The following is a 23,803-nucleotide window of genomic DNA, read 5'->3' on the forward strand; positions in this document are numbered from 1 at the left end:
GATAAAGTATTAAAACAAGATTCAGCAGCCCATCAGGTCAGCTTTTGTACTTGGAATGGAGGGAGGCAGCAACATGTTTCAGACAAGCCCTGCATCGGTCCCACCACCAGTAGAAAAGCACATGTTTGGCATGAAAACTGGAAGAGTGCTGAGGTGGCTGCAATCCCTTCCAGTAACTTACTTGTCAAGCTCTAATCAGCATTTAGGCACACAAATTCTCTGTTGTGGCTGCTGACCATTACTCATAACTCCTGCTGTCTTTCCACAGACAACCAGACAGCCTTTCAACAGCTGCAACAGAGAAGGATGTTCCTGTGCAACGCAGACGCACAATCAGTAACAGCAGTGACCAGTGTAAATCCAGTTCTTCCCTTGTGGTATAAAAATGATGATTTATAAAGCACCTACAGTTTTATAAGCATTCTACAAAGGTTAAGGAAACACCACTCTTCTTGCTTGCAGGCTTACAGTCTACCAGACATGATAAAAAAAGAAACAAAGAACACCGATTCTACATAGCTTTATGCCCTGCTTCTATCACTTCACGATAGGTTTGAGGATCTGCAACATAGCAAGAGTTATGCCACTGGAGCAACACCTCACTTTTTCTGCTCCTCTTCCATACATACCCCCTTCTGAGTAGATCAAGTGTGCTTCTTCTGCCAGCTTTTGCTAGTGGAAAGCTGATCAAGAGTTTGAATCTCATCTCTCAAATACATGTTTAAACTGGGCTTTCCACAGGATTTCAGCACCAAAATAAAGCTCCCAGTGGAGCAGGTTGTAGTCCCAACTTCTTCAGCTTTTGAGGAGCTTCATTTTTGCTGGTCATGCAGCCCAAAGGTGAGTTTGTACAGTGGTGGTCATATTTCCTGGGGGGCGGGGAAACTGAACCAGTATCTCTCATTTCAGTGATTTTTCCTACAGAGCTACAAGGCTGGTGCAGGTGTTGATGCCCATGAGTTATCTATCATGGTTCCACCCTTGTGTATATGGCCCTCTGCATAATGCTTAACTCAATATGGACACAAATGTATTGTTTGCAGTGTGTGTGGGAATATTATTTCCCTGGAAAGCCATCAAGCCTTCTCCTGGAGAACTTGACATGCAGATATTTCTTCATGCTTCCTCCCTATGGAGCCATGGAACTGGAATGGTTTTAGAAATTCCATCGCTGTGTGGACCTGTGTGTTTATTTGTCAAAAGGGTAGATGTCTGCTGGGTGACCATACTGATGATACAATGGAGGTCAAACCCCTGTGTGCAGGAAACCCTGGACTGTGTGACTGTTAGTGTCAGTTGCTAGAGACTCAGACTAGCTGTTATAAACAGATTACTCTAGTGCTCTGTGAACAGCACTGGTTGTTAGTCAGTTTCTGGGCCCTGATTCAAAGTGTCAGTGCTGACCTTTAAAGCCCTAACCAGCTGAGGACCAGTCTACCTGAAGGAATGCTTTCTCCATACATTCCTGTCCGATTGTTAAGATGGCCTTTGATGGCTTTCTTCTACCACCCACACTGGTGTGACAGGTGGCTACTGGGGAACAGCCCTCTCTGCAGTGGCTCCCTATCTGTGGAATGTTCTTCCTAGAAAGATCCCCCTGTGGTATTCATTGTGGACATTTAGGTGCCAGGTTAAGACCTTCCTCTTTCAGCCAGCAACTACTCTTTAAACTGTTGCTTGATTATTAACTTTTAGTGCTGGCTCCTCAATGTTTTTAATTTTTTTTAATGTGTTACCGTAATTGTTTCATATTGTATTATATTTATACATCTATTGTTGTATTTTTTGTTACTTTGTTGTTTTTGTTGTCATTTGTTTTTATTATTGTAAACTACCCTGAAGGCATTTGCCATCTAATATAAATAAACAAATAAACAGGTTCCTGCATACTGCACCAGTTGTCTGGCGTGGGGGGGGGGGGGGATGCTTTGATATCTTTGTGGCTGTGAGATTTTGTTTTGTATGTGTGATGTGATATGGTGACATCACGGGGTTATTCTGCCATCAGATTATTATTTTATTTTATTTTATTTTTTGTGTGAACCGCCCAGAGAACCGGCTATTGGGCGGTATAAAAATGTAATAAATAAATAAATAAATCATTGTGCATTGATTACTTCCTCTATGAATGACTACTGTGATGTCACACTCAGTGTACAATGCTGTGAATTGTGGGTAGTGGTAGAGTTGTCACTGATGCTGAGGGACTGTCTGTTAATGTTGCTACATTATCTCACTGAAAATGGTATCCTTTGGAATCTACTTTGCTGCTGCTGAGTTCTCAACTACATTGCACCAATATTATACTGATGTTACCAGCTGCCAGCATAGTGGGATCTGAAGATTGCTCAGCCTGCCTCATACATCATTGGCATGGTGCATTTCATGTCAATCTCTCTTCCTTTTTTGTGTAAGCATAACTCAACGTTATTATGATTTAGGAGATCAGTTGCTGGATTGAATGGGATTAATCACACAGTGAACCATGTGCGGTATATTGGCACTAATGTGACTTATTTGACCAGTTGCTTAGGACAGAAGGACTGTAGGAGGGTTATATTGCTATCTGTAGGTATAGAGCTGCTTTGTACTGCTAGCTGGGAGCTATTCCTGTTCGTTCCCTAGTTACAGTTATTTTATTCATTTAAATACCTAGTAAGCTGTAATACACTGAGAGACAAAGCTGACTTTATTTTGCCAGTAAACTCTGCTTTGAATAATTATAGATTTCATATCCTTGCAGTAACATTCTTTTCCTACATGTTAATAAGGTTTAGCTTAAAAGCACTGACAGAAATAGTAACAAACTGTCAATCCAAAGGAAAATAAAGTAAAAAAGACACAACACATTATTCTATTTCACAAGACTTATCTTCTGCCTTCAAGACAGTGGTGAGGCGCATGCTTGAGCAGAGGTTGTACCTCAGTAGTACAGCACAGAGACAGACTCCTTCCTTAAACTCTGGAGAACAGCTGCCAGTCATTAAAGACAATACTGAGCTAGACAGACCAAGGGTCTTTAGGCAGCTTCCTATGTTCCTAATGAAGATTTCTGGTGTTTAATCCTACCAGAAAATGTCACGCAAGCTGCTAATGTAATAGGATTCAAGAGAGAGGTAATAAATAGCACACATCAAGCGGCACAAATCCAGGTTGGCTTGGAAATGGCAACAGAAAAAGAGATTCTTCCTGCACTTGCCATCTGATACGGCTCTTTATATGTGTGGAACAAACAGAACTTGTTTTGGTGCCACATTGACCCTAGAAGCCCAGTTGCTAGAAACTACACTACTGAAGATGTGTCACATCTTTTTTTAAAAAAAATCTTTGTAACCTTACTATGTGAAATACAGTATCTACACAGAAATTGCCCCGGAATGGAGATAAATCTGCAGAACTCTCTTATCACACGTGAACAAACCTGCCGGACTAGAGAACAGCTCATATACGCTGCTCTTGTACCCACCTCGATCGCAGTGCTCTCCACTATAGTTGGGCTCACATTCGCAATACGGTTCACCTTGTGCTGAGACCTTACACTGCCCATGGCTGCATTTCAGAACTCTGCAGGAGTTGGAGGAATCGTTCTTTTTGTCACAGTACATGCCCATGTAACCTTCTATACACTTACATGTGTAAGCAGAGTTAGTGGCTACACATTTTCCATGGAGGCATCTTAGAGGAAAGAAGAAAGAGAAAACCCATTTGCAGATTTCAGAATGAAGGCAGACTTGACAGAAATGTAACATATCCAAAGGTAGATTCATTAGGTTTTCTTCTAACTTCTAAAAATAATACAGAACTTCACAGTAAGGAGATTTGGAAACTAAGGCCCTTTGTACACCTAAGAGTTATCCCAGGAAAATGGAGGGATCATCCCTGCCTGCTCCCGGGATCCCCTGTGTGGAATTTGGATGCACAGGAACGATCCTGGGATGATCCTGGGGGAAAAGGCAAGTGCAGAAATGGCCTAAAAGGAACAGTATTGTGTGAATCACATTTTTAACCTTCAGTTTGGTGAATTCAGATGAAATATAACCTAAAATATGAGTCATTTTCAATAAAAATAAGCCAAGGAGATGGGCAGGGGGAGGTTCACAGGTAATTCGAATGATAGCTCCAATTAATCTTTCTAATAAACCATCTTGATGTTCATTAACGAGGAAACATCTCCCTTTTTCTGCCCTGTTTCCCATTCGATACTGAGCAAAACCTACTTGCTATTGTGGCAGGGATCTCTAACTTCTTGGTCACATAGTGAGCCTGTCCAGCCTGGGTGGCACTCACAAACAACACTGGTCTTCTCAAGAGAGCGGCAGATGCCGTGCTTGCAGATGTTACAGGATTTGCAACCAGGAAGGACCCCGATTGACTGATGTGGTAGATCCTTGAAATCCTGCAGCTCATTATTAATACGAACATCATGAATGCACCCATGGAAACCGCTAGGCGTCCTCTCCGTCCCCTGCCGCAATGAAGACAGCCCCGTGGATGTAGGAATCCCTGCCAAAAAAAAAAGTCATGAAGAACTTTAGGTTATACTTTAGAACCTCTACAACGGTCCACATGAATGTAATGATATGGCAGGGGGCATATTAGGTAAACAGCTGGCAGTGGTTCACACTGAACACTATATTCAGAGTTACTCTTCTCTCATCCTATCATTTACTAAGCACAAATAATTTTCTGTCTCATTCTAAAATAAATAATCATGAAAGTTTAGGTCACACCATAAAGCAACAGCACTTATCTGGACTAGATTTCCAAACAAACAGAAATAAATAACTTAAAAACAATAAAATAAAATTTAAACAGTTAGTATGTTAGGTTTGGACCTTGGAGACCCAGGTTCAAAACACTGCTCAGCATTAGAGCTTACTAATTTGCTATGGGAAGGCACTGTCTTGCAGGGTTACCTATCTCACAAGATGTGCAATAATCATATACTGTAGCCAATCCTAAGCCTTAAACAGTGCATACATGTATGTGGACTGGCATCCCATATTCATTTATCTATCCCTGTACCATCGTTTGTCTTTTTTCTTCTGCATTCAGCACAAAAAGTGACTGAGCTACAAGATGACCATCTTTTTCATTCTGTTTTACTTTTTGGTTGTTCCCAGTGTAGTTAATGCACATTTTCACTACAACCACAAGTTTTCTGCAATTGTTCAATTGTAGAATAGTAGAAATGTAAAACGATATGATTCTACAAAGATTTGTTATTCTTTTTTCTGATTTTAAGGATCAGGTTGGGTCAGTGGCCAATAAGAAAATCCTGGCCGTGCATAATTAGAATGGCCCTTTACTCTTGACATGGCATGTGAACACCATGGGACAAATAACTGTTCTAGCAGAGTAATTTGGATTGGGAAAATGGCATGGGGAAAGGGTTAAAATCCTCACTCCCAGTGCTTCAGCCCTGACCCAAATTGTCTCCTGGTTGCATTTACCATTTAGAAACATGAATGAAATAACGGATATCCCAATGTAACAGCTGCTTTGATTCTCAAGCTAAACTCACCTCCAATGTAGAGAGGAGTGTCTTGACCAACCACAGGCTGTTTCTGCAACTTGCCAAGGCTCTTGGGAGCACCTTTATCTACAACCAAGTTCAAGGTCTGGTTCAACATCACCAGCTCCACACTGTGAAAATGTCCATCATTTACTGTTTCCACACTAAAACAGAAAACAAAAAGAGAAGGGAATTCAGAAGCAAGGTATTTAACTATGATATTCAAGCTTCTACTGCAGCCATCCATTTTTATCTCCACCAGATAGTATAAGAAATATAAATGCAAGACTAAATCAATATGTGCAGTCAGAATACACCAATGACTGAAAGCAAGGATTTGAAGACAGATATAAATCTAAAAGCATTGGCAAATATTAATCTTTGTGAAGATTTATCAAGGCAAAAATTCTGGGTGACCTTTTTCTTTGGCGTAGAAATAATTTTCTCATTCAAGTATTCCAAAAATCCAGATAACGTCCAGTACATTCCAGTGTTTTCTTTGTTGTTCTCCTGTGGTTTTGAAAACCTGGTTTGTGGAGATTTTCTGAGTTACAATCCAATGGCATCCTTTCATGTGTGGAATAGCAAGGCACTGGTGAAAAGGAGTGGTCCATGATACAGTTGGTGATGGGATCTTTCTGTACCTCTTGTCCCACACTACCTCATTGCACTGCCACCAGGATGTGCCCTCCACCCGTGCAGTACTTTCAGAAATGTTAAAATTCCACAGATGAGGTGTTTGGGAGAGAGCCCAGGGGTGGGTGAAAAGATTCAAGACCTCTCCCACTTGCCCCTTCCTTGTCAAGGGTGGGATAGGTGGGATTTTAACCTGCAATAGCTGCTTCCCTGTTTAGGAGAGGGAGCAGAGGAGCTGATTCAACCCATCCCCAACTTCCTCCTCCCAACAAACAACTGATTAGCACCGTTGGCTGCTTGTACTTTGTCCATTTGAGGTCCTACAATGCTGCCCCCTTTCCTGTTTGCATTTGCCTTAAAAGGGGGGGGGGGACTGCAAGTAAGTGTCCATATATAAAATACAAACATATAGATGACCCACAACACATCCACACTTGGCACTTGTGCCACCAACTCTTTCTTAACTCATCTTAAGACTCTGACCTTGCAGACTTCAACATCAACTCAGCCTCTCCCCATCTCCCCACCACCACCACCATGTGCTTTTTTGGAACACCTTGCCTGATGAAGAGATCTCAAAAAATTGTCCACAAATTTATGCACGTTTGATTGGTTCTTGGAAATGTATTGTCTGATGGTAGATACAGATATTCAATTGCTTTAGTGCCAAAACCATGAGAAAATATTAGAGCATTTGGAAATGCACAATCCCAATAAAGTATTTAATCTCTCCGCATTTCATAGATCACATTTCAGTGAAGGTTAAACAACTGGCTGTTTCTGCAGTTCATATCCAATATTCCCTGTACTAGTTACATTTATTCCTTACATTTCCACAGAAAAATTCCAAGGGGGCAGCACTGGTGGAATTTTATGCACTACTACTACTGTTTCTCCCCGCCCCCCTTCCGCCACTGCCTCCTCCAGGTGCCTCTCTGGAGGTTTTTGTTGTTGCAACATAACCAGTGACAGTGCAAACAATCTAGGCCCATCAATGCTGTTGTGGACCAGGCAGTCTTCTGGAGCTCTTGACACACTGTCTCACTCTGAGGAAGGACCCCTCAGACCAAGCCATTATTTTGGCCTGGGGGAGTTACTCTGGAAAACCATGCAGGATGCTTTCCTACTGCAGCATATGCCTGCAGCAGGAAAGTGACTTGTGGGGCTCTCTGAAGCATCTACCCTGATGCCTCACTCCATGGAGTCCTTTCTCAGAGTGAGGAATTGGGCTGGCTAGTACCAGTCTATTGTGGGTAAGCATTGTAGTAGCGACCATCAGCAAAACCTAAAAGATGGCCAGTGGAAGTGGGGCGGCCCTCCCTCTGGTGGATAGAGGTTCATGCAATCTGCTTCCCTTCCTGATCTACTACCTGAGGCAAGGATCTCACCCTGCAACAATGGAGGGTTGGCTGTAAAAGGAGGCTAATAAAATCCACAATAAATCCTTTAAAAATAACATAACAAATAAACAACATAAAACCATCTAAAAACCATCTAAGAGCATATAATAATGGCAGCCATTAAAACATCATTAAATTAGAATACCAATTAAAGCACACAGCAGCAAGGGAAAAGAAATTAGTTTTGTGGGTGAAACACCCATTAATTTTTTTAAAAAAAGGATTTTGCCTGCCATTACAGGAGCTAAATAAGCTTCTCTCCAGACAGAGCTCTAAGGCCTAGGCACAATGGAGAAGGCCCTTTCTCAGCTTCCGGCTAAATGCCCATCAGATGACGGTGGGACAAAGAGAAGGGCCTTCTCCTTGCATCAAGAAAGGAAGATACTGCTTTAATAAGGACACCCACAACTATTTCCGTCCAAAGGGACAGAAGTATTTATTCTGAATTGCATGGTACTCTGCACGAAGCTTTGACCAGGATTGCCCCTTGGGATTTTTTAAATGGCCTTTGATATTACAACAGTAATGTAAAACTCAGCTAGGACAAGTGATATGTGAAGTCTACCTCTACCATGCAAGAAAATGCTTGGGAGGACGAGTTGCCTTTCCTGTTGGGGGGGGATGCTGACTGGAGTAGCAGAGTCACCTTTCTTTGCAGGTGTATAGCTGGACCTTAGCTTGGCTAGCAGCTCAAGCCAAAAGGCTCTTGCCCTATGGCTCCTGGATAAAACAGATCTGGCCATGGAGATTCACTAGGGTGACCATATTTGGGAAACCAAAAAAGAGGACACCTAGTGTGTGTGTGGGGAAGCAGCTTTCTGAGTCCTGCAAAAAGTATGTTATTCCCCCGCCACCTTAAAGAACCCGATTGGAGTGGAGGAGGGGAAAGGATTTCATTCTGCACCACCACCATCCACTCCAATTGGGGCCTTTTCTATAATGTCCATGAATGACCCACTTTCCCCTTTAAGACCTCAATTGGAGCTCGGGGTGGGGGAATGATGTGCCTCAAGAAAGCATGTCATTCACTCCTGCCATGCTAATGGCAGCCTTAAAGGGGAAGGTGTGTCATTCCAGGACATTATTGAAAATTATAGAAAATCTCCCCTGACACTATGGAAAGAACAAAAACCAGGACAAATCCGGGGAAATCCTGACAGTTGGTCACCCTAGATTCACACCTTAATCACCTCCTGTACTTTGCAAGTTGGTCTATCTGGGGTTACCCATGAAGAATGTTCGGAAACTCCTGCTAGTGCAAAACACAATGGCACAATGGCCAGATTGCATTTTGGCTGTATCAACTGCACTGGCTGCCAATTTGGTAAGCACCAGCACAATTCAAGAGTAGAAACTAAGAGCATGATCCAACCTAGTTGAAGCACTTTCTAGTGCTTACCTAGAAAGCCCTAAATGGCCTGGACCAGGATATCTAAAAAACTATCTCCTGCCCATAGTTTAAGATAATCTTTGGGATGCCCTTCTGCGTGTCCCACCATTAAGAGAGTCTAGGTTGGTAGGAATACAAGATAGGCCATGCTCTGTGGCAGCACCCCAACTATAGAACTCTCTCCTGAAGGAAGTTAAATTCTCCCCTTCTTTGTTCAGTTTTCAGTGGGGTACTAAAACATTTTGTTCTGTATGTCTTTTTAGTATTTTAAATGTACTAGGCCCAGAGTCTGTTTTTAAGATTCTTTCCTGCTCTTAACTCTGCTGCTGATAATGTTTTTGAAGTTTTAAATTTGTTTTTAAAGTTTTACATTGTTTTTAAATTGATTTACATTTTAATTGTAAGTTGCCCTGGGGTCATTATTTCAGCTAATAAATAAATAAATAAATAAATAAATAAATAAATAAAGTGAATGTACCTTAAGTTATAACCATTTCAGGATCCAAAGATCCATGAAGTTAGTTCCGTGAGTCCCTGGAGTCTTTAGCTTTATTCTCTCATCAGACAGTAGCCCCTCCCCCCACTATGGAAAACTGTTTTTGCAGCTGATGCGGTGGGCAGTTTCATAAGCAGTTTGTGATAAGGCATGGGGGTTGCCTGCTGTTTAAATGGGAAAATAAAGTCAAATTCCACTGGTCTAGCACAATAACTCTTTGGTTCCTGCTCCATGAAATGGCTCTTTTTCTCAGGCAGAAATAGTGTACTCACATTTTTTTAAGCGCAGAAACTAAAAGCATGATCGAACCTAAGTGAAGCAATTGTAAGACTCACTGTTTTCAATGAGAAAGTTAAACATATGCTTACATCTCTGCCATTTAAATCAGTGGCTCATATAAACAGGAATCTCGCTGGACTGTGGCCCAATGTTTTAAAGCTGGAAATCTGATAATGTATAATTAGAGAACATAGTACTAATGCCCTAAGGAGAACTTGAAAAAAATGGTATTTTATTAAATCAGCGATTGCTGTCCCTTCAAAAAGACAACTCTGGATTCTAAGAAGGGATTTCCTTTCAAAAAGATAAGTGTGCTTATGTGAATGTTTCTTCCTAGAGAGCCTGGTTTGCTGTTGCTGAACGGGAGGCTACAATTGTCTGAGACAGTTGGAGACAGTGGCTTGGCGAGAGTTGAAGGGATGAAAGCCACAGACACTGAACAGTGCATCAAGGTTGGGCCAGCAGTGCACACTGACTGTGCTTTGAGGGGACAAAAACCTCTGAGGCAAGGTTTTGTTAATGGGAGCTTAACTGGTGACCAGGTGGTCCTCAGACCAATCTTCCAAAAACAATGCCAGAAATTAAAACATTCAGTCATCTGTCAAGGATTTAATCACACAACATTGCTCTCCATCTTCAACTGTGTATGTACACTACACAAACGCACAGGCAAATAACTGTGTAAATCAGCTACCACAGTGACACAGCCGGCATGTAGTAAAGGTTTAAATGCTTTCAATAGTAGTATTGGATTGTTACTTTCAGACAGATACTGTAAAGTGGAAAGGTTTGCTGGCGTTATAAATAAGAGGCAGACCAGTACACAGCCTTGGTAAGTGCAGCAATATAGTATGACATTAAAGTGCAGTCTAAGACTTCATTTCTAGGTGGCAGTAGAGTATCACAGAAAGACAACTTTCAAGCTTTGAAAAAGAAAGAAAAGAAAAGAAAGCAAACTGTGATGCTTGCATATTACCCAGTGAACTACACAATCATCTCAAATCAGAATGTAAACAGCTTGGCAGAAAAAATGGAGCTAGGACAGGATGAACTACCACCAAAATTAAAACTTTCTAGGAATGGAGAACAATGGGGCTGATCTGTACAAATGACAAGGGGAAAATGTAAATCTGAACATCTGTAAATGATCTAGGATTGCAAACATATCTAGCACTCTTTCAACAGTTATTTTGATAAGAAATTAAATAAGAAATCCCAATATGTGTATGTGCGTGAGTGTGAGAGAAAGATAGAGAATTTAAAATGGGAGTTGGATCAGCACCAATTTTGTGTTTGGATTCATACAGCCAAAGCTTGTCTTAGCCACTCTTTGCCAACCAATTAGAAACAGTGCTCAAGTTTTCACTTTGGGCTAGGTTCCAATAAGACTATTAAAATGTTGTACAATAAGCGGAATCTGCCTTGTTGGGAACCATTCTTATGGAATTCGCAATATATACTTTTTAAAAACACACTAATTGAAATATAAACACTTTTCAAGATATTCAGTTGCATTTGTCTTGACATTTCCAAGTAGGGCAAGTAGCCATTACTCCCACTCCGCATAAAATGGAAAAAAAGCAAAACACAAAACCAAAAACACAATGTATGGAAAATAGCTGTCATCAGCGGTTATCACATATGGGAGCAGATAATACTATGTGGGCCACTATTCTTAGCCACATTGTGGTAACCATCATCTAGTTCTCTGAGAGAAATAGTACTAAATTGATGCAACAGAACATAATTGTGGTTCACTGACATTCCCATGAGCGGAACTGAAGTGCGTATCCAGGACTATGATAGAATGATTGTGGAATTATTTGTTATCATCATGGTTCTATTAACATGTTATTTTTGATTATCTTGACATGAATTAGTTTCCTACAACAGCATTTCCTGAATATGCATTCTAATAAATATATAGTAAAAAGCTAAGGCACTTCCACGATCAGGAATTGGGAAGTAGAAACTGTAGGATTAATACTGATTGTTTATAATGCTTGACATTACAGGCTAGATCTGTTTATTTCCATTGCTTCTTCCCAGCTGACCCTGAATGTATTTAATTCAAGGTCAGGTTTATTTATTTATTACATTTTAACGTGTATTTATTACATGTATTTATTTGCTAGAAGTTTTTTTAGAATAAATATTAACTGTCAAAAACAATTTTGTCATTTTATGAGCTAGATCAGTACTCTTTACTGCAAGGCCCAAGGGACACTGCTGGCTCCCAGTCACTTCAAGTGTGGCTCTCATTTACACTCTCTCTCTCTCTCTCTCTCTCTCTCATAGCTGCTTACTCTCTATCTTTGCCTTATTATTTGCTTTCATGATAGGTCAGCTACTGTGATCTGGGCTACCAGATGAGGCTTCAGGGGTGGAGAGTCAGGAGGCCTGGAGTTCTTCAGCTGTAAGGAGACTGGGGCGGGTAAGGCGAATGCAAGAGCAATCTGCTAATTAGCTGTGGTGAGGAAGGAGCCCAAGACAAAAAGAGCAACATGATTATTGTACTGTGTGGCCATTGGTGGTAGAAGGGAAATACATGGGCGAGAGAGAACACAATGTGGACCTGCGCTAGGAGATTTTGCAGCACTGAGGAGAGCAGAGCACACTCTCAGTGACAAGAAAAAGATCCATCCCAATTCAAGGACCAATTTAGCCTGTTGGAATTTGCCTGCCTGGAGATTGACAGATGCTTGGATGATGTGGAGGTGGATGAAAAGGAGGAGCCTGAAAAGGCCTTCAGCCAAGTTTGGTGCACAGCATTGCCTGTTGTTCAGGATAAGGAGAGTGTCCCCCCCCCCCCCCCCGCATCCCATTAAAAGCTCACAAGGTGGCTCCTGCTTGAAAAATAGCAAAGATTCTCAGAGCTAAATTATCAGGATATTTGATCCATTGACACATTACTATTTTCATTTACCAAGATATTTAACTTTCTAATCCTTCAGTGTGCTCACAAGAATGTACACACAATACTATCTTCTAAACAAGCAATGAACATTTTCTTGAGCAACAGAATATATAGATACAATGAACACACTCTTCATTGCTAGACTAACACAAATACCAGCTTCAGTGCACTCTCTGTTATACCCAAAGAGCACCTCTTACTCTGAGCTATGCAATGTTTATCATATTTAATTATGGGCTTTGGATTATTATTTTTAACCAGAAAAACAACAATTGATCACAGGGTTAAACTACCTGTAATACTCATATGTTTCTCCACTCCCCACCCCTGAGGAAGAAGAAAAAGGACCACAGGGAATAAGGTAAGCATCCCTCCAGTCCAGACTACAGCTTCAGACAATTTCTTTCTACTAACACCCCTCTTCATCCCCACACACAAGCAAAATATTTGAAAAAAGTGTTCACGATGGACTGTGATGTGTAGTTTGACTGAGAGACAACCAGATACCCCAGTTTCTCAATATAAGCAAGTATGACATTCCAAAATAAAATCTGCAAGATAGGAAGACTTCCCCAATTTTTACATTCAGGATGAGATATGGCCATAATGCTAGGCCCTTTGTTTGCACAATAAAAACCAATACCAGAATCATGATTAATAACAAACAGGAAAAATATTTAAACATATTCAAAGGGACGTTTTTGACCCAGAAGGGTTTTATAATCTCATTTCTTGTTCTGAAATGATATGCACTGCCTTTATTCACTTGCAGTTACTCTGTTGACTGTGTATAGTACTGGGGATAATTAAAAATGTTCCCAGCTTGAATGGAAGGTAGAAAATGAAGCTGTTTAGCTGAAACTGGAAGCTGAACATTCTGGAAAAAAAATTATCCTGCTGTCTTTTGGAAACCAGATATAGCTAGCCAGGAAATTAAATCACTTCCATTTTTTTTAATTGGGTGGCAACACATAGTCATAGGTTCAGCATCTCCAGTACAACTATATGAAACCAGGTAAAGAATGAGGCTTGCTCAGTTACTTATCTGGAAATCTATAGGGCAATGGATGCCTCACAAAGCTAACGAATAAAAAAATCTATAGGTAAGCTCAGTTTTTAGCAACATGTAAGCCTAAGCTTTCCTTAAACAATTTATTATACAATTTTTAAACAGAATGATATGATTTGACACAAAAAGAAAGTCCTTTTTAATCGGAATGATATGGATATATTTCGGTGGGAAAACAAGACAGAGACGAATGGGCTAAACCTCCCCTCCCTGCATACCACAATTCTAGTCCAGATCAAAGCCCTCACAGCTGCTCTTGCTAAACAAATGAGAGTATCCAGTTGTAAGCAGGTATTTAACATTATGACCTGGTTTGCATGTAATGAGAATTCATGGGTTAATCCATGAATTGTCAGGGCTGTGCAGGAGTGAGCAAGTATACTGCCTCCTGTGAACTCACCACTTCCACTTTCTTTCTGGTTTATAACACAACCAAGGAACATTCTATTTCTTGGTTGTGCTCCCTATTGGTTGCTCAGAGAAGAACAACCCAGAGTTTTAACCCATGGTTTGTTGTTAGGCTAAAACTCTAGGCTGTTTCTCCACAAACTAGGTTTGGGGAGAAACTGAGCACAAGGTTTGGATGTGATGGAGCACAACCCATGAACAGGGCATTCTTAGGTTGTTTTGTGAAATGGAAACAAAGCGGAAGTAGTGAGTGGGTGGGAAGCAGCATTCTCACTTGCTCCTGTGCAGCTCTGACAATTCGTGGGATAAAGCCATGAATTGTAATTGCGAACTGGTAGTTTGCTGTTAAGGCAGATACTGAGTCTTCTCAATATATTTAGAGGGCTGGATACATTTACCAAAAACAAAAATGCATGATAGGTATTAAAATCATAGCAATGGAATACCATATATACAGTACAATGTAGGAAAACTGAGGGATGTACAAGAAACCACACTTGCAGGCTTAGAGGATTGGCGTAATGTGTGGGTGTGGCCATGCGTGCTCTTTGTCTGCACTTTTGGAAGGAGAAGCTACCAATTTTATTTGTTAAACCTGAGAATAAGTTAGGCTTACATACAACAGAAATACACTTAGTTTTATTTTTCTTATGGTAATTTTCTCTCCCTCTCTTTCTCCCCCTCTCTTCTATAATTACCATGAGCCAGTATACTTTCAAGGAATCTACTTCTTCAGAAATAATGCATGTCCATCATCATTTTATGTTAGAGTCATCAACTTATTTCTGGGAAGGCTCCTATGCCCTCAGCTTCAACTGGTACAGAATTCAGTGGCTAGCTTATTAAGTGAGCCTGCGTACTGTGAACATATCACTCCAATGTCAAAGTATCTTCACTGCCTCTCAATTTGTCTCCAGGCTCAATTCAAAGTGCTGGGTTTGACCTTTAAATCCCTAAAACAGCCTGCAGCTGGCTGTGAGTGATAGTCAACACATCTGGAGAGCATCCAGTTGGGGAAGGCTGCAAAATGCCAATACTATATCATGTGATAAGTTTCCTCTCTATATAATTTGAAAATACGTGTTGTGGGAATGATCACTTTAACAGCCTACTTCTGATCTTGTTTTAACAGTGCATCATTCTTCTCTAATTTTAAGTACTGCAGAAAGTGCAGTGTCTGAAAATTTAAAACTAATGCTAAAGCTTTTTAATACTGAGCATAAACAAGCTCTCAGTGGAATGGCAAATGGAGCCATTAGTTGGCTGATTACATTGCTTTATTTTGACAATTGATATTTTCCTAAAAGATGTAGGCTCTAAAGTCCTGTTTTAAAATGTTTAGCATTCCAATAATAGTACAGAACAAAACTATCCAGTGAAGAAAAAATCAATAAAAAATTCTGTCCTGCAAATGTCAGATATAATCGCATTTGTTATCCTAACCTAAATTCTTACATAGCAGAAAATCAATAAGTAGAATGCTAAAAAGAAAGAAATTTAGCCTTGAAACAAAAATATTTAAAATGAAGCAATAAAAGCCTCCCCCCACAAGAGATATGGGAAATATTAACATGGAAAGTATCTTATGATTTTTTTTTGGTAATAATATAGCTGCCTCTTCTAAAGTTTCCAGTTTTAAAGTTTCCATCAACTATCCCATATCTATAGCAAGATGTACTTGATAGAAACTCCTGGTTTGATTGAAGGTTTTCTTGAATTAATTTCCCTCTTTTTCAAAGTTAGTGATAAATGGCAATATACTTTATGTAAGTTCTGTCAAAAAATATTTACTGACTTCTACCTGACATTATGTTGCGCACCCAAGAAAACATTCATGCAAACTTTGACCTTTCTACTCTGTTCATTTCCAAGAAGAAATCTGAAGTGAATCCCAACAGAATTGAGTCTATTTCATTCATTCCACATTTATGGAATTTGTCTGAGCAATAACAAATGAGCGAGATCCTGATAAAGTTTGTCTACCCATCTAGCAGACAGACTGCAATAGACACTAGCAACTCATTTTATATCACTTTGTGTGATTAAATCAGAGAAACCCATCAGGTCAAACTGCTATTTATATAGGTGCTTTTGTTGTAAAACAGTGTAAAGAATAAGGAATTAAGAAGAGCTTGCTGGATCAGAACAAAGGCCTATCTAGTCTAACATCCTGTTTCCCACAGTAGCCAAATAGTTCTTTCTGGTGTTAAATAGAGAGAAACTAACTTTGTGATGCAAAAATTCAATTTTCACCCTTCCTCTTTAATATTTACTCGAATTTACATCTGAAAAGAGAGGTGCTGGGGCTCAATACACGCCTCTGTAACCCTGCATGCTGGCTATGGTGAGGGAAAAGCACTTTGCAAATTCTTGAAGATACTCTTTTCCCCAGCCAACATGCTTATAAAGTAGAAACATCCGAACTCATGAAGGATATTAAAGCACACTAGTTCTAGGACCCTAACATTAGATCCAAAATGCTCAGCACCAGGCAGCTCAATTAAAACACTGATCCCAGCTATAAAAATGTCACACTCCCATGGTGGGAACCAACCAACCTCTAGGACAGGCTGTTTCCATTCTACAACAGAAGTAGCAATGTCTGGGGAAATGCTGCTAGAAGAATAAATGGTATTAACATCCCATATGAGAAGTTTTAAAGTAAACCTTGACACTGAAGTCAAGTTCAAGGATTGGCCTCATCCAGAGCTCTTCTGAAACTATTTGGATGGGAAATAGTTTAAGGTTTAGGCAAGAGATTGTATGAAAATTTGCAAATCGCCATAACCCCAAAAGTGAACAGGAGCACATTTCTGAACAAATGCTTACACATGATCAAGCTTCTGGTTGTTTTTGAAATATGTGTATTATTATTTTTAAAATGTGTACTTTAAAAACTGCAGTTTTTTAAAAAATGTATATTCATGCTTTAATCAACTGGGGAAAGTGCACACTTTTCCCATTTCAAATGCGCACTTTGCTTGCTCAAATGAAAAGAAAGCCAAGTTGAAAAGGAGAATGTGAGCGAGACAAACGGAGCTTCAAAGTGGAGTCTGAAGTATCCCATTGAGCTCCAGCATCTCTGGTTCTCCCATCCCTGGTTTAAGCATTTGCAGTGGTGCACACACACATGTTATCAAGCAGATTTTAAAAACTTTCCCCTACATTAGCTGGTACCAGTGCTCCAGTACGGAGCACAACTGGAATTCACAGGGTTGTTCTCTGAATAGTGTTCCAAATGGGTGCCTCTGCTTTACCAAAGTAGCAGGAAGGGCGGTAGTGGAGGAAATCTAAGGCAAGGTGCTGACTGGACAGGAATTGCCATGTGGTTCACACCTCTTGCGCCTTCTGAATCCTTCCTCTAAGCAAGGGACAAGGAACTGAGAGGCTCACTTGCCCTGGCTTTCCCCCCTGGTTTTGGGCAGCAGAGGGGAAATGAGAACTATGGAGATTTAATTAGTGAGGTATTGATTTGGGAAGCTCACAAGCACAGCATGACCACAACAGGATTTCCTGTTGTTTATCCCTAGTATCTGGTATTGAAAGAGAGAGAAAAGAAGTGTATGTTATGCGTGGTTGTATGAGAACTGTCTCTATGCATATATGAGAGAGAGAGAGGGGGGAGAGAGAGAGGGAGGGAGGGAGAGAGAGAGAAAAGAAGGAAGCGAAGGGAAGGGAGGAAAGATAATGAAAGGGGGGGGGAGAAAGAAAAATCAGTGTGTGCTGTCATCTCCCAACCTGTAATTTTATGTTCCCCAAGCTCTAAAATAGGTAAATGCTTTCTACAGAATCTTTTTTTGAATTCCTTGATCATATATTTTATATCATGTGTGATACATACTTTGGCTCATTTTTTTGAGGTATCTGCTCTGTATATATTTTCCTGCTTTCTGATTGTGACAGTTGTTGTCTGGATTGGCCTCATATCATGGTGTGGACGGTAGTGCTTGGTGGCAGTGGACTTATGAGCACATGAAATAGCTGTATGCCTTTGATGAACAGAGTATTTTCTGTGGCCTCTGCCTCCTGACATGCCAATCCCTCTCAACTGGTGGGCCTGGCTTGGCCCACAGCAGGGTCCCAATCGGCATCACGGGATTTCTCGATAGCACCCCAGATTTACTGCTAGGAAAACATGACCATTTCCAGAGTAAGACCCAAAAGGAATTGGAATTTCCCCCATTCTAAAACCTACTCACGAAGGGGGAAAACATCTAATCCACTTAGAAGGTACCCTGCCTCCCTGGTCTTTTGACATTCTTTAGCAGCAGTTTTTCTCCCTTAGCCCAGTCTTTTCTACTGAGGTTGATGCTAATCCTCATTCTGCTATGCTCCTTAAACTAATAAAAGATTAGAGTGACATTTCAGAAAGGGCATCACATTAAGCAGCAGCTTTCACCATCTCAACAGATCACATAGTGCAAAACACAGTCAGCGAGCAGGCCATTAATCTTATGGTAATGAGGTGTCATTCCGAATGGAGACCTCCTCCTTGATCAATATGAAGGGCACAGGAATAATGAGGACACTGATGCTCAACGCCACGGGTAACTTTTCCAGGAAGGAGAGGATCCATAAAATGCTGTGATATCAGAAACAGCCCCTTGTCAGGACAGCATTCTGCTATCAACAATAGGGAGCAGGCGCCCGCTCTGATCTGTCACCTCATGTGTTGTCTGCAACTAATGAGCCTTTCCCTATGTTCTAATTAGTGGCATAAAACTGCTGTAACAACTCTGCCTTTGCTATAACATGGAATCAATTAGGATTAGCTGCAAAATAAAGAGTCTGTTTTCATGGCTGTCCCACCAGGCTATAATCACTGGTGGAAGTAACCAACAAAAACCCTGACGATGGGAAGACAGGCTAGCTCAGACCTAACGATTGGCCTTTCTGTTCCAGGACAGAGTTTGCTGAAGCCAATGTACAGCCTAATTAGTCAATACACCGCCGGCAGAGAAAGCAGCCTACAGAGTTTGCTGCCACTCTGTTGCACAGAACACGGGCCCCTGAAAGGAACAGACGGCAGCTCCAAACTGAGCTAATTACCCATCCTGCCTTGTTTCCGGAGTATTAAAAAAATTCACATGAAGAATTGAGACTCTGTAAGCAGCTTCCTGCTTCTCCATACATAAAATTGGACCATTTAAGTTTACTGTGCAGAGCGATAGGATCCCTTTAAAATAAAAGATTCTATCTTTGGTTCCTCTGGGGCATCAGAAAGTACCACAACTAGGGACAGGATGTTGGAATCTAATAAAAATGTCCTTTGACTCAGTTGTTGAGTTTTGCTCCCTTTCAGAGGGGCTCCGGTGCTTCCAGACAAGGCATTTATTGTGCAGTTGCTCAGCCTCATTCATAGAATTTTACAGGTGGTCCAGAAATTGTTGTCTCCCACTTGTAACCTTCCTGTGTTTCCTCACTGCTTTTAAAAACTTTTAAATTTTATTTATTTATTTATTTACAACATTTATATACCGCTCCCCATTCAAAATTTCGGAGCGGTGTACAAGATAAAATAAAATAAAAACAGAATAAAGCACTTTAAAATAGATTTTAAAAGAAGCAAAATGAAAAGTGAACCATGGCTGGTCATTAAGGAAAGGCTTCCTGGAACAATGCCGTTTTCAGGACATTTTCTTACCATAAATGTTTCATTAAGGAAGGCACAACAGAAGAGCTGTGCAACGATTTTGTATCGGTACCACTAGGAACTGTTTGTTTAGAAGCACCCCTTACATAGCAGTTGTCTTTGGCACAGGTATACACTCAGCATTCTCACAGCAAATGTGCAAAGTGTGAACAGCAAACATGACGTTTTTGTGCTTTGGCTTGCACTGTTGAGCCTGCCTCCTTGGTCATTGTTTTATAATCTTGTTTTATGAAACTGCCATTATTAAATGCTGTAAGCCCCTTAAATCATGTCTTTGCAACAGAAGTGCAGAGAATATAAATGTTTTAATACATACCCAATAAATTAAACATCCAGGAGCCCCGATCAAGCTTGTCTCCATGATGCACATTAAACATACACGAATCATTTACAAGTTCTTTGTGGGAAGTATCAGTGTACTCATGGCAAATACAAGTGATGTGTAAAACGCCTGTTCTTATTATTTGATGATCACCATACTTGTGGCCAGAAAAGGATATTTTCTTCAGGTCAGACTCACTAATGGTTTCGCTTTTAAAATCTATTCATTGTGGATATGGACTGTCTTTGTTGTGAAAGTTATCTATTGCTATTTGCTCTGTAAGCACTTTTCTGACGTGCACCTGCTCACTGCTTGTGGCAGTAGCTGCAATTGATCTATGAAAGGGGCTGGGTATGATACTTTATAGTTGCCTCTCTGCCCCAAAGCATAAATGTCTCTACCTCAAATTAAGGGACTAGACCAGATAGCTCATGATAATTCACCTGAAAACCATGGGCTTCATTCCTTAGAAGTGGTGATGAAGAGAGGATCAAAAGGAACAGAACTAGTTCTGGGTCAGGATTAAACTCAGAGCAAGAAGTCTGTAGTATAATGAAACAAGGGTCTACAAAAATACTGGATTTTGCCTATTTTTTGAATGGAATGTCTGGGGGAAAGTGGGGGAACCTCTCTTCCCCACTTATCCCAACTACATCTTTCACTCATCACTGACAAGGAAAATGAAATTGAAAGCAAAAATACTAAACACGCATAAATTGCTTACATATTGTAAGGAAAAAAATAGAGACAAACTAAGTGGTTTTACTTTTAAAAGGAAAACTTCACTTCCTAAATCAGTGACTTACCTGTATATAGTTGTGGGCGGAGAGTTCAACGTGTCATAGCTAAGCCTCACATGACCTTGATACAACTCTAAAGCCAGAGGATCGTTGTCCCCTTTGTATAATAAGATGCCGTTGTCTTTATCTGTTGCTACCTTTGAATGTCAAAGTGAAGAAAATTAACAGTGATGTAAAAGGAGGCAAAGGCAAATACACAATGCATTTCTGTACCTTTACAATGAGTATTATTTCATGTGCAGTTATAGAATAGTGGATACCAAAGCATTTTCCCCAATGCCACTGCACTCAGCTATTTCGTGAAGAAATTGGGTCATTTGTTTATGCACACTATTTTATGTAGCATCAGTAAGACATTCCAGCAGGCATCTCTGTATGCAATGGAAACTGGGAAACAGATCATAGCTACTGTGCTTATTATATACACAGACCTTTGTTAGCACAAATGCTCACAGACAGTGAATACACACAATTTCTGTACTGTAAGAAACACCGGTGAAAAGATCTACAGTGCGACTCATTGCTTATGTCAAACATCCGCCAGGTCAGTTCCAAAGAGGGAAGCTTGCAAACAGACGGAGCTTGAAATGTATATCAGAACTACTATTGCAAACAAAGACTGAACTGCAAATCCTGAGTTTGCTTGTTTTCATAATTTATATCCAACTTTCCTGCTTCAAAAGCACCCAAACTGGTTAGCATAATGCTTTAAACAGTATATCCCTCCCCCAAATAAAACAATCATTTTAAATAAAACACTTTTATCTCACCTCCTCCACAGCTCAAGGTGGCTTAGAAATAAAATGTTAAATCTAACATAATAAAATTCTAGAAACGTTATTCAAGCACATATTAATGATAGAAACAGCAGCCATCAACTGAAGGAATTAAAATAAGTAAGCTATTTACAATGGCTTCAAGAAATACTGCAGTAACATGCCAGGACAGGATGGGGTCAACTGGTCAACTGCAACTCACCAAATATCCCATCTGCGTGCTCCAGTAGTATCAGTTGATTTACAATTGATCTACAATGGGGCTGGATCTACACTACTGCTTTAAAGCGTTTTATAACTGTTTTGACAACTGTATATGGAGTGTGTCCTGGGCCCCAACAAAACTGTTACAAACTGCTTTAAAGCAGTAGTGTAGATCCTGCCTAGGTCATTTCAGATGTAATGCTAAACCAGACTTTAGATAACATTCACTAACTGTCAGGAGCCTGGTTTCACAGGCTTCCCATTCCCCACTCCCCCTCTGATATGGCTGCAGGAAAATTGGAAGCTTTTGTTCCACTTTTAAACTAACCGGAATTCCTTGTTATGCCTGAAGCTGGCGGAATTCTGGTCAGTTTAAGCAATGGTTTGTTCAGACATGACAGAAGCAAGTTATGATTTATGTTCCTGCCTTGTTCTCTAACCACAGTTTAAACTTCAGTTATTCTGAGTTCATATGTAACAGAGAACCCTGGTTAGTTTAAAAATGGAAGCGAAAGCTTACACACTCCTCCATTATGTCTGAACCAGGCCTATACAAACCAGCAGCAATCGCTGGATTCTTTGGGCTTTGCTAGACCTGCCGGGATAAGCCGGCAGGGAGGCGGGGCTACGGCGTGCTAAGTTTAACGCGCGCCGCCCAGCCTCCTAGACGGCCGACCCGCAGGGACGACGGAAGCCCTGCAGCGTCGGCCATGTTTTTTTTTTTTAAAGGGGCCATGTGGGGCCCGAAGCCGCCGGAGAAGGTAAGGGTTTTTTTTAATTTAATCCCCCCCATCCGCCCCCCTCGCCGTCTCCTTCGTCGCCCTCCGCCCCCCCACCATCTCCTTTGTCGCCCTCCGCCCCCCCACCATCTCCTTCGTCGCCCTCCGCCCCCCCCACCATCTCCTTCGTCGCCCTCCGCCCCCCCACCATCTCCTTCGTCGCCCTCTGCCATCACTTCATCGTCTCCTTCGTCGCCCTCCGCCCCCCCCCAACATCTCCTTCGTCGCCCTCTGCCATCACCTCGCTGTCTCCTTCGTCGCCCTCTGCCATCTTCCCCCCCCCCCCGGATCACCCACCTCCTGGCACGATGGGCACAGCGCATCGTGCCAGGTCCGTGGCTTTTCGCGGCTCCTCGCGAGTAAGCGAGGAGCCGCGAAAAGCCGCGGAACTCTCCACACTTTCCCCAGCTCCGGCCTGAGGCCGGAGCTGGGGAAAAGGCGCGCCATAAGCGACTTCGCTTATGGCGGGTAAGACCAGGCCTCAGCGCGGCCTGTCTGCGGATTCCCCTGTGCGTCATCTGGACGCACAGCAGGGAAGCCGGGACAGAATGCGCGCTAAGGCCTCGTCTAGGAAGGCCCTTTGTCACGTTTGGTGTCCCAAGTGGGGTCTGCATGTGAGCTATTTTATCTACAAAGGGCTTTGCAAGCAAGTGACAGCAGGCCATCAAGGGGCAACTACACATTATGTTATACACACTTTTAAAAAGTGTGCTTAAATGGGGTACTTTTATTTCGGGAAAACAAACAGCTGCTGGACTCCAAATCAGCATGTGCTCCTTATCTAGGCTGACCATATGAAAAAGAGGACAGGGCTCCTGTATCTTTAACAGTTGTATTTAAAAGGGAATTTCAGCAGGTGTCGTTTGTATATATGGAGAACCTGGGGAAATTTCTTCTTCATCACAACAGTTAAAGCTGCAGGATCTGTACTAGAGTGCCCCAATACAATAGAGGGCAGGGCTCCTGCAGCTTTAACTGGTGTGATGAAGAGGGAATTTCACCAGGTGTTACATGTATAACAATGATACCTGCTGAAATTCCCTTTTCAATACAACTGTTAAAGATACAGAAGCCCTGTCCTCCTTTTCATATGGTTACTCTATCTTATCCAGATTAGTGTCCCATACCAGTTTGCTCACAAAAACCACACCTCTGGGGG

General features: G+C 41.3%; 1 protein-coding gene across 1 annotated transcript in view; it reads right to left on the reverse strand.

Annotated features, from left to right (window-relative positions):
* Positions 1 to 23,803, reverse strand: part of SLIT3 (slit guidance ligand 3) — a 538,785-nt gene that overhangs the window by 4,004 nt on the left and 510,978 nt on the right. The window contains exons 32-35 of the mRNA XM_063120567.1: positions 20,892 to 21,022; positions 5,525 to 5,679; positions 4,218 to 4,503; positions 3,467 to 3,675 (exon numbers count right to left, since the gene is read on the reverse strand). Of these exons, the coding sequence (XP_062976637.1) occupies positions 3,467 to 3,675; positions 4,218 to 4,503; positions 5,525 to 5,679; positions 20,892 to 21,022 (781 nt within the window). The remainder of the gene's footprint in view (positions 1 to 3,466; positions 3,676 to 4,217; positions 4,504 to 5,524; positions 5,680 to 20,891; positions 21,023 to 23,803) is intronic.

Source organism: Elgaria multicarinata, chromosome 3, assembly GCF_023053635.1.
Source record: "Elgaria multicarinata webbii isolate HBS135686 ecotype San Diego chromosome 3, rElgMul1.1.pri, whole genome shotgun sequence".
Classification (NCBI taxonomy): Eukaryota; Metazoa; Chordata; class Lepidosauria; order Squamata; family Anguidae; genus Elgaria; species Elgaria multicarinata.